General features: G+C 32.6%; 2 protein-coding genes across 2 annotated transcripts; both read right to left on the bottom strand.

Annotated features, from left to right (window-relative positions):
- Positions 1 to 1,229: 1,229 nt before the first annotated feature.
- Positions 1,230 to 3,485, bottom strand: LOC102589194 (pre-rRNA-processing protein ESF2-like; the record flags this gene model as incomplete). The annotated part of the gene is made up of 7 exons (XM_006364049.1): positions 1,230 to 1,428; positions 1,523 to 1,675; positions 2,075 to 2,205; positions 2,295 to 2,384; positions 2,803 to 2,870; positions 3,000 to 3,063; positions 3,170 to 3,485. Coding segments are annotated over 7 exons (840 nt in total), but the record flags the coding sequence as incomplete, so codon positions are not given.
- A 6,565-nt stretch (positions 3,486 to 10,050) lies between these two features.
- Positions 10,051 to 10,951, bottom strand: LOC102588869 (trans-resveratrol di-O-methyltransferase-like). The gene has a single exon (XM_006364048.2). The coding sequence runs from the start codon at positions 10,868 to 10,870 to the stop codon at positions 10,067 to 10,069; it is 804 nt and encodes a 267-aa protein (XP_006364110.1). The 5' UTR covers positions 10,871 to 10,951; the 3' UTR covers positions 10,051 to 10,066.
- Positions 10,952 to 12,387: the final 1,436 nt, after the last annotated feature.

Here is a 12,387-nt window from a genome sequence, read left to right as displayed (position 1 = left end):
ATTTCAAGAATGCTCAACTCAGAGGGTTCATGCGGAATTTATGAGCATGAACTACTAAAATCAAGGACTCAAAGATACTTCTCGTCTCAAGACTGTTCGACTTATAGGGCTCATGCGAAATTTATGGACATGAATAACCCAACTCAAGGACTTCATGGGTAACACGTAATAGTCCCATGATTAGGCATATAGTCTCAAATGGGTTAGAAACTCAATACTTAAGACTTAGGACATAAAGATACTACTTTTCTCATAGATACTCAACTTCTGGAGTTCATGAGGGATTTATGGGCATGAACGACTTGACTCGTAGGTCTACATAACATTATGGAACTCATGTATACTACTATTCTCATTCTCTTACTTACTTTCTCATAACTTAGTTCAAATTAATAGTTGATCTCAGAGTATTCACAATTGAACTCAAAGGCTTTCTTGAACTCTACTCTTAATTCTCTCTTGAATGTGAATTATGAATTCAAGAGTTGTATTTCATGATATGAAGAATCTAGGTGATAGTGTAGACTCATGAATATATTATCCTCGCTGTCATTCTCACTTACTTGAGTCTTGAAACAAGTTGCTAGATGTTGTATAAGACTCCTCAAAATGTCTCAAAGGGACTTTCTTAGAATGTTCGAATAAATGCTCAAAACTTAGCTCTTTAACTCTACCTTGAATTTGAATTATGGATTCAAGGTTATGATCATGTTAGGAATGATTTTAGGTGTTTAGAAGTAGCATAGAGTAGTTAGAATCAAAAAGGAGTGAATGTGCACTTTAAACGATCTTAAACGGGGCAACCGATGACAAACTGGAGGGGAAGGAAACCCTGGGACTTTGAGTGGCGCATAGCGCCAGCCCCTAACATTCAGAGGAGGGTTTGGGGTGCTCTGGCAGGCGCATCGCGCTAGGCCCCCAACCCAGAAAATCTGACAAACTTCTTTGCTCATTTTCTCACCCTAACTCGCCTAGAATCGAACGGTTTCTTCCCCAATCACTTAGAATCAATTACTTAACATAAGTACACTCTAATCTACTCAATACATCCCTTAAATTAAAATCTTCTTAATAGTTTCTTACTAATTATTATGTTCATTTTTTTTTGAAATTTTATATAACTATAATTAAAAATTGAGTAAATACATTAAGTCCTAATGGTTCATCCACTGATCCATGAGAGATACATTAGTCCACTTGAAATTAGACAAGTTAAACAAACCTACACACACATTTAATATGGCATCTATAATCAACTGCAAATAAAGATAAAAATTTTGATTGAGGTTTACTTTTAACTTTAACATATAATAACAATCAGAGATGAAGTTTTTGAAGGCAACAAAATCAAATGTGGTTGAAAAAATTGGTAAGCACAATTTCTGAAATGTTTGCACTCGTACGCCCTTATCATTGACCACCAAATACCTGTACAAAATGAAGAGCAGTTTCCATCAGAACATAAGCAAGTATTTTATTTACCTCTTTCACCATTGCAGGGAATGGGGGAAATGGAACTTACTCCGGCCAAAACGTCCTTAGACAGACTAGGCTTGAGTTTCCCAGCTTGATCTGCCACAGGTTTTTTCTGGGGAAATTGTCGTATCACCTTTGGTGCAAACTGATCACTTGGGAAATCAGAAACTACCCCAGATTTCTGTTGCACCTTTTGCTTCTGTAAAGATGGACAATTAAAAGTATTATCTATACTATATTACTCAATTGTGAAAGATATAAGGTAAGATAAAGTGAGTGGTCGAATACCTAAACTAAAACTGGCTATAATACATTACCAAGTAATAATAATTCGAGGTGAGGAAAAGAGACTCTTCCTATTTTACACACAAACCAACATCTATATTTTATTAGTTTTGCTTAAAGAGTCATTTTCTAACATCAATCAACGTATTAGAAATCAACATCAGAGCTTATCGACGAAAAACTAGAGTTGTTATCATGTTGTAACTACTATTTAAAGAATAAAAACTCGAAAGGAGATGGCAAATAAGAAAGTCAATCGGGAGAGATCAAAACATGCTGCTTAACAACTACTTGTATGAATTGTATCACTAACCTTCTTCATTCGTTCTTCAATAGAACTTAAAGCACGAGATTTATCAACTTGTGTAAGGTAGAAATCACGCTCCCTCTTAGCAGCAGAAAGCTCCAAAGCTAGTTTCTGCTCACGAACTGCATGCCTTTGTGCTGCAAAATGTTTGTAAGGCATCAATTAATAAGTGAATGGAGATCAAAAAATGCATCACTACCCAATAAACCAAAAAGTAACAGTATACCGATTTCATCAGTAACATCATCCCATTTGATTTTAGACAAGTACTTGACATTCCAAATGTCATAATAGAATGATGACCTTTTTCTTCCACCTATCAAACAGAAATTTGACAGTAAAGTCGATAACCTCTCAAGGTCACTGAAAATATAAGAATAACAGAAGTTGAAAGCTGAATCAGAATAACCAAATTACATTGTTACGACACAAATGGCATAATGCAACAAAACAATGATAGTCTATTCGTAATAGAAGCCAAATTTTGGCTAGTATCTGAATAATTGGTGTGTCCCCTAAAAATGTGTAATAAGCACAATAACTAGTCAGCTCAACAGGAAAATAGAAACATTTGTCAAACTTACTGTTAGATGCTACGATGGCACCCTATTCACCAAATAAAAGAAACAGCTAGAAAGCTATGTAAATAGCCTGAACATCTAAACATAATTCCTTAAACTGGAAAAGAATCAAGAAGAAAAGGAAGGCATTGCTAAGAAAATATGTTCCTTTACCCATCTGTTGACCATTCAACATATTTGCCACTCTTTTGGCAACACTCTTTTTTGTAAACTCAACCCACCTACAGATATAGATGATAGTTTAATTACTTTCGGTAAAAAATGTCATAATCATGCAGATGCAAGATACAATTCATGCTAAATAATAGATAATCTGATTTCAGTTGACAGAAAATTCAATATGAGCATACCCTTCTGAAAATGCTTGTCCTCGAAATCCACTTGCCCGTTTCCGATTCATTTGAGCAGCAGCAGCTGTATGCAAGACAAATTAGTAAAGACAACCAAGCTAAGCTGAGGAGCACAGTGAAGTGTTTAACCAATATCAGATATAAGAGCATAAACAAGGAACTCAACAAACCTTCAGGTACAAGATATATTCTCTGAATTTCTCCAAACTGAGAAAGAACCTGGCGAAGTTTCACGTGGTCCATACGAGGCGGTACTCTACTTACGTGACAAACTCCATGCTTTTCCGCCTTAACCTTCTTCTTCTTTTTAACTTTTCCTACTTGTGTTTTAGTTTCATCTTCTCTACGTGGTGGACTTGTGTCCTCAATTTCCAAATCTTTTCTCACCCATCTAACGAAAAGGAGAAAACCAGTTGCGTAACAGGTAAAACTTGTGCTATAGTGGAATTTGTCCGTCAAAGCTACAAGAATAATTTCCAATGTATATTAGCAATCATAAAATTAACTCCCCCAACCTTAAAGCCACTAAAATCCGCCGACCCTAAAGTCACTAAAAACCCACAAGGATAGTTGAAAGCAAGGGCGGCTCAACCCTAAGCCCTAAACCCACAAAATTACAAATCCTTCAAAGAAGAAAAAAAATCCCCAAATTCAGTTCGAAAAAGGAAGATCAAATACGAAAACAAATATGTACATCCGAATCCGAAGACAAATTCGAGCAAGTGGCAAGATTAGAGGAGAACCAAATGCACAGAGACAAAAGATGGAGGACATACATACATACCTAAAGAGACGACTAGCTCTGCTGAAGGTAATGTAGAATGTTAATCGTGACAAGCGTCGTATTAAGACAAACCACACTTGGAAGAACCAAAATACATAAGTAGAATATAAAAAACTAGATTATATTTATGGTTACAGTTATAATTAAAATCTTCTTAATAGTTTCTTACTAATTATTATGTACATTTTGTTTTGAAATTTTATATAACTATAATTAAAAATTGAGTAAATACATCAAGTCCTAATGGTTCATCCACTGATCCATGAGAGATACATTAGTCCATTTGAAATTAGACAAGTTAAACAAGGCTACACACACATTTAATATGACATCTACAATCAACTGCAAATAAAGATAAAAAATTTGATTGAGGTTTACTTATAACTTTAACATCTAATAACAATCAGAGATGAAGTTTTTGAAGGCAACAAAATCAAATGTGGTTGAAAAAATTGGCAAGCACAATTTCTGAAATGTTTGCACTCGTACACCCTTGTCATTGACCACCAAATACCTGTACAAAATGAAGAGCAGTTTCCATTAGAACATATGCAAGTCTTTTATTTACCTCTTTCACCAGAGCAGGGAATGGGGGAAATGGAACTTACTCCGGCCAAACCATCCTTAGACAGACTAGGCTTGAGTTTCCCAGCTTGAGCTGCCACAAGTTTTTTTTGGGGAAATTGTCGTATCACCTTTGGTGCAAACTGATCACTTGGGAAATTAGAAATTACCCAGATTCCTGTTGCACCTTTTGCTTTAGTAAAGATGGAGCAATTAAAAAGTATTATCTATACTATATTACTCAATTGCGAAAGATATAAGGTAAGATAAAGTGAGTGGTCGAATACCTAAACTAAAACTGGCTATAATACATTACCACGTAATAATAATTCGGGGTGAGGAAAAAAGACTCTTCCTATTTTACACACGAACCAACATCTATATTTTATTAGTTTTGCTTAAAGAGACATCTTCTAACATCAATCAATGTATTAGAAATCCATATCAAAGCTTATTGACGAAAAACTAGAGTTGTCCTACATTACTTTGCAATTGTTACAAATGTTTACCATCTTTTCCCCTCTTTTTATTTCTCTCTTTTTTCTCTTTAAGTCCTTAGGGAGGGGAGGAAACAAGTATTCAGATAAAAATTTATCATCTGGAGATCACGACTTCCCGAAGTGCTCTCTACAAGATGGGGTCGTGCACGAACATCCTATATGACTGGTCTTTCAAACCAAGGAATCATGAAGTGTGTCCCTTTTGGATAAACTTATTCATAAACCACTCAACACAGATTAAAAAGAAAAACACAAATATAGGCACACATGAAACATAGAAATAGAGAAAAAACATAGTTGAGTGTCATACAATGAGATTGGCCATAACCATCCAACACAAGCATTTGAGTTAACAACAAAATAAAACCATGAAAAACTAGGGCAATCCTTCCATGTATTGAAACGGAAAAAAAGAATAGCACGTGGAAGGCACCTTAATTCATGTTCCACCTAATAAGTTTCTCAACTTAACATGGATAACAATCAACATAGGCATAATTTGAAGCGACTGATGCTAATCAAAAGTCAATCTAATTAATAATGTAAAAGAGTACCTAAACATCATCATGATCCAAAAGAACAAAAGGCAAGAATACCTTGTTTTTGACACCACCAATACGGTTGAAAACAATGGCGCGATGCCCACCCTCAACATTGTAGAGACTGTTGGCAACTCCATACACACTAAGACCAACAATAACTCCAAACTTGATCAAAGCAGAAGTTGCACCACCACCAGACATCTTGGGAACCTTGACACTGTTGAGATTCATTTTACAAGCCCCTGAAATAAACCAATCATAATTCATATTTATGTTATTGCAAAATCAAAAGCCTACTAGTACGGAAAAAGAGTGTTCCATGTCAGTCTGAAGAGCTTTAACAAACAAACACACAATCAGACACACTCATATTGGTCAACATGGAATTTTCTTCCCAGAGCTACAATTCATATAGAGCTTAAGCGTTTTCCTTAAGGAATTTTCTCTTTGATTTCCAATATGTGAGAAAATATACCATAAAGGTAGAAGGGATGCTCTTTTTTTTTTTTTTTTTTGAATCCATTTTAGCATTAAGGGATGCTTTCTCTTTTCTAAAAAAATAAGCTTAAGCTCTTTCGCAGATCTAATATCATCTAAATAAGAGGACTGAGCAAAGCATTCATTGTGTAATACATCATTAATATTCCAAATCCTAGCATTCTACATTCAATTGATTTTCACCTATTTCTTCATTTGCACTTGACACTATTATTTAAAACATTCACACATTGTTTTTTACTTTCTTCTCGATGGATAAAACTGGAAATTCCTTTTTTCAGAAAAGAAACAAAATAGAGAAATCCATTGTTTTAGCATCAAAACATGTTAGAAAATGTGCTGACTGATCCACAGATGTCCACTAAGATATCATACATGGTTCAACAACTAATTTTCAAACTTGTGAAGTGTACCTACCACAAATTCCTTGTGCCGTTGAACTAAAGCCTTAGGCCTGGTGTGTTGGGAATACTAGATACATTTCAATTAGCCAAACTGAAGGTTCAATTCAATGTAAATCACTTTTACATTTTAAAAGTTCACTATAAAACTGTCAAAAGGTACACATAAATAGAGCCTACAAACACAAACTCAACCAAAACAGAAAAACAGAGAACAATGGGATCAGCTCAATACTCAATATAATCCCACTTCAATCCCGTTAAAACTTAAAGAACAACAAATTGTGTCAAAAAATAAAACCCAAATGGAGTTCTCAGAGACATTTCAATTAGCAAAACTGAAGTTTCAACTCAATAAGTAACACTATGCTTCAAACAGCAAAATCATTCAACTACGTTACTGTACCAAATTAAACTTGAAATCAGCTCAGCTAGATCATCGCAATACTCAACTATCCCAAATCAATCTCAAATTTCACAAAATATAATCCCACTTCAAAACCCGAAATCACAATAACCCGTTAAACTTAAAGAACAACAAATTGGGTCAAACATACAACTCAAATGGGGTTCTCTTCTCTAATACATTTCACCAAGTTTCAACTCAATAAGTAACACCCAAAAAAAATTCTTCAAACAGCAAAATCAATCAATCAACTACATCACTATACCAAACTAAACTTGAAATCAACTCAACTATTCCATCTAATTCATTCCAATACTCAATAATCTATGTTTAACCCAAATAAATCGAAAAAAATCACCAAAAAATCAAAAAAAAAATCACAAAAGCGTCATTACCCAAAATCGGCTAAAAACTTAAACCCAAATAGACTTTTCAGAAGAAGATGAACTTACCTGATCGAAACGAAGCAGAGAAGTTTAGGGTTTTTTGGTAGAAAATGAAGAGAGAAGAAACTAAAAAGGGGATTTTACGGGGAACTTGGAGAAGGGGTTTAGGGTTTTTCGATATTTTTTAAATATTCTTTAAAAAAAATAAAAAATTCGTTAATTATTTAAATGTTTGTGGGCTTTGATATTGGGCTCTAATATGAAAATTGGCCTTTTTGGAAAAGCCCATTATACTAATTGGACCCCTAATGAGTTTTTACCTTTGTCAAGTTTTCATAAAATTTGGAAAAATTTCGCAAATAGCCACTAAAATAAACTTAATTAGGCTTCACAACTATAGTTTGCTAATTACGATTTAGTGGGAGGAGAGAGGGAATCGAGATTGAGAGAAGGAGGAGAGAGGGCAGAGAGTGGAGAGAGACGAATTATATTTGTATATTTGTCATATAATCGTATATGTATATGTATAATTTGTATTTGTATTTGTAAATGTATAAGAGAAGAGAGGAAGAGAGGAGAGACACACGTAATTATAGCTAAAATTAAGTTGCAAGTGGTAATTAATAAAAACTATAACATCAATTTAAAAATGAAATCTAAGTCTTCAATTACTAACTCAAACACATGTTAGAAAAAAATCTCTATAATATATATATATATATATGTGTGTGTGTGTGTGTGAGATCTATGAAAGTGACTTTTCAACTATAACATTTGGCTTTGATGAATTTTGAAGAAATTTATATGTATCCACTAAAAGATATATATCAATATCTTTTAAAGAATAATGAAATTTATTTACGCTCCAAAACTTTCTTTCAATTTTCGTCTCTATTTTTTTTTGTTAGTATTTTTTATTAGAGGTCTCAAATTCAAACATTAAAATAGATAAATTTCTAATAGTTGGTGTTTCAACCTTAAATGAGTCATACACACGTGATTTAGATTATTCCGAATATCATATAATTAAAAAATTAGAATAATCAATGATCTTGTCGATTTCTTGCTTACCTCGGTTACATAATCCAATTTTAATTAAATATTATTATTTTATATTAAATCCGAAATGGTAGGTGTAACATCTATTATTGATAACGAGATCATATTATAAAATTGATAGTTAGAGATTTGCCAAATCTTGTTAATTAATCTATATGTTAACTATGATTAACTCAGCTTGAAAATAACTGTTTTACCATGTATAACATGATTTAATTATTGCATTTATTTTCATCAAGTATAAATATATAGATGAATGAATAAATATTTATCTCTATTTACATGGAAATATTGGTGAATTCAAAGAACAAGCTAGGCATTTCTACATGAGGCTAATCTTAATCTCTACTTAATTAATTTGCTGTTTTTTTATCTTAATTTTCTTTAGTGATTTAATTTGTTGATATAAAAATGGCCTAATGCAAATATTAGCTTCCATAATTATGATATAACCAATCGAGATCTCGTGAGATTATTGAGATTTTTTTATTTTAATCAGATATTTCTAATTCAAGTTGAATTATTAATTATATGAAGCTTTCCATGGTGTGAATTTGAAATAAAGATTTGCTTAGCTTTTGGTATAAATTTGTTTAAAAGTAATTGTCTGTTATTTGTGTTTAAAATATTAATATTATATTACATTCTTTTACGATCAAACATAGTTATTCGGATGTTAACCAAATAACATTATTGGTAAACATTGGAGATATTGTCAAAATTTTATCTATCAAAAAGTTTCTTTGGCTTCTTTTGCTAGTAAACAATTGATACGATGGGAGTTTTGATTACTAAGCAGAAAATATTATTTTATAGATATTTATATATAATTTAGGTAACTATTATGAGAATGAAAGTGATGGAGGTGGATATTATGAAGTGTAAGAATAAGAAAAAGACAATTTGATAAAGAATTTTGGAATCTACTAGTATCAAATCTCGACTTCGCCTAATTTCTAGTCTGCTTCTCCCAAAGTTACATAAACATTTTGCTAGAGTTCAATTAAGCACTTGAAAAATGTCATTTATACAGATAAGTTAATAAAAAAAAAATCATATTTTTCAAATTAGATCTTATGTCTAATCCACACCTCAAAAAATATCACAAAGGAAGGAGGATTACCTAAGTATTATAAGGAATCCACAGATCTCATCCCTCACCGATATGGTACATTTTTCTTTGACACTCTTCTCGCGTCCAAACCATTTTCTGCATTTCATGATCAGGTGTATTTCCTCCACCCACCCCTCAATCGCTTAAGTGGCCAACATCAAATGAGTCTGATTTCAATACCAAGTCAAATTGAATTTTGGATTCAACTCACATTCTAAAAATTAGCTCAAAGGAAGAAAGATTGTTCGAAACTTATAAAAAGTTCAGAAATTTCCTCCCTCACCGATTAGATATATTTCTCTTCAACATCTTTTAATTATGCACATCAATCTCAATAAAAATATGTCTCCAGTTATTGTATCTTAAAAATGAAGCAAGCAATATATAAGAAATTAAAAGAAATCAAGATTCATCTATCAAAGTAGTAGTTCAATTTCCATAAAAGAAAATAAAAAAGTACATCAATCAACACATAACCCTCATTATTTATATCAATTACATGACACACCATAATAAAATAAGTACACACTCATGAGGATCAATTATTTATCATAAACTCAAATTAATTAAGGATAAACCTCAATTAGTGACCTTAATCCAAGAATTGGAGTAACTTTATAGTCACTAAATCCAGCCTCAAAGAAGATTTTAGCCCATCCTCTTTCAGATCTTTTTCTTGTAAAACCATTTTTTCTTGTTATGTTATATTGTAAGTTCTATATAGCAGCCAAAGCTATCTAAGCAACAGTATCGTATTATAAAGAGATTTGACTGTATCACCGATATATATAACTTAAATCGGAAAAAAAGTAGTCAGATTACCTTGAGTAGAAGAGCATCAGCAGGAGGAACGGACACAAAGAAATCTCCACCAACATATGACAAGTTGTCACTTCCTTCAAGTCCTTCAACCACATGAGGCAAATCAAACACAGTACATTGCAAATTAGGAAATTTTTTAGCAATAGTTTTAGCCACAGTCCCAGTACCACCACCAACATCAACAATAGAATTTAATCCCTCAAAAACATCTTTAGAATATTTCATTACAACACTCATAACCAACTTAGCATCACTAGCCATTGCATCATTAAAAAAATGATTTAACCTTTGTTCATGTCCAGCATAATCCCAAAATGTTCTCCCATGTGCAACCTCAAAAGGTGTTGGTTCATCACTACTAAACCACTCATTTACATGATGCCATGGCTTAACCAAAATTGGATCCAACATTGCTAGTAAAAAAGGTGTAACTGTTAATGGCTCGTCTTTCAATAAAAGACGAGCTGGAGGGGCCAGGACATAGCCCTCCCCTTCTCCTGATCCTGATGATCCCTCTTCTAAAGGGATCATCGCGAACTTGAGGAAAAATCCTGAGTGGATTAAAATTCGCATGAGACGTCGAAGGTGAGTGATCTTGGACTTGTTGATTGATAGGGCATTAGCTAATTCATCAAGTGTCATGGGTTTGCCATGTTTGTGAATTATGTCTGGGATGTTTAATTGAATAGCTGATTTGAGTGACATGGAATTTATGAAACTAAAAATATGGTTCCATATGTGAGTTTGAGCATGAAGAATTTCAGTCTCATGCTCACCTACAATTGGCACAACCATTTTAATAAAATTGTTATAACTTTGTAGAATAATATTCACTTTTTTTTTCTTTTTGATTGATATGTAATTTCTCTATAGACTTTGATCAATTTATATAGAGTGAAGTATGGAATAATTAATTGTAGACAAAGAAAGAAAGAAATAAATATTGGGATGGTCATGTTATCATGAGATACACGATGGTGCTTTGTAAAATTATTACTATTTGAAAGTCCAAGCAAGTGGTACTTCGGATTATTTTATACCAGGTTCGATTGACACGAAGTTTAAGAATATTTTTTTTGATTTTTTATTTTATAGATATGGAGTTATAAATCATCTTGTTAATGAGTTTGTTTTTCCTTTCTATCCGTGACTGATATATATCCACATTGAGGTCCGAATATAATCGAATTTTTGCTGGAAATTTTTATATTGAAAGGTAAAAAGTGTTGTATGCTGTGTTCGAAATAGAAGATCTGAAGATGTACAAATAAAAAATTTAATAAACAAAATTCATTGTGTCCTTAAGAAATTTAATATCTTTATAGTCTTGAGGTTTGGATTGTCTTTCCAAAGCATGATTATCCTTTTCAATTGTTCCTTTTTAACAAGAAATTGATATGAAAAAAAAATAAGAAACATTTCCGAACGATTCGCTTTCACACTAATATTATAATATAGGAACTATTTCGATTTCTATGAGGTTATTAATTTAAAGGAATTCAAAAAAAGAAGAAGATTGGTTCATAATACAAATTACAAAAACTTTGTATCTAAATCCAAAGCTCAAATTGAAATTAAAGACATACCCTCAATCCCTCATTATCAAAAGATGTGATGCAATGGATGAGGTTGCTCCTCATTTAATTAGAAGTCTTGGATTCGAGTTCTGAATAAGAAAAATTCATTAATAGGGAATATTACCTCTCGAATGGGGATCTACCTAGCATGAATTTATTTTAATCGGACTCCAATACTGTTATCAACCACCAAACTTAAAATAAAAAAAAATAAAAAGGAAAGACAAACACCTTCTACCCCTACCCCACCCCTACCTCACTCCACCTCATCTTCTCATTTGCTGTGTATACTTTTGTATGTTCCTTAGTTAAAAGACACATGGGCCATGAGCCCATGACCAGCCCATGACCAATAATACAATATGAACTTTTTGTTTCTTTCAATATCCTCGTCTAGATATAATCCGGATTGAATTTGTTTTTGGGATTGAGTTTTTAGTGTCCAATAGTTATGATGCGATAGTAATTTAAGTGTCTCGTAGAAATATCCTCGATTGAAAAGTTTAAATGAAAAATTATAACAATTTTAAAGGAATATTTAAGAAATTTAATTATGTCACAACATTTTATAAAGGGAAAAGGCTCAAATATGCCATCGAACTTTCAGAAAGGCTCATTTATGCCATCCGTTAAAAGTTTGGCTCATCTATGCCATTACCGTTTAAGAAAAGGCTCATTCATGCCATTATTTTTTAACAGTGGTTTTGCAAAACCATTTTTTACACGTGGCCAATT

This window comes from Solanum tuberosum, unplaced genomic scaffold (genome assembly GCF_000226075.1).
Source record: "Solanum tuberosum cultivar DM 1-3 516 R44 unplaced genomic scaffold, SolTub_3.0 scf00472, whole genome shotgun sequence".
Classification (NCBI taxonomy): domain Eukaryota; kingdom Viridiplantae; phylum Streptophyta; class Magnoliopsida; order Solanales; family Solanaceae; genus Solanum; species Solanum tuberosum.
This window is presented reverse-complemented; position numbering and strand designations above follow the sequence as displayed.

Coding starts and splice junctions, on each gene's coding strand:
- LOC102588869 (XM_006364048.2), bottom strand. CDS start 10,870: ATGGTTGTGCCAATTGTAGGTGAGCATGAGACTGAAATTCTTCATGCT.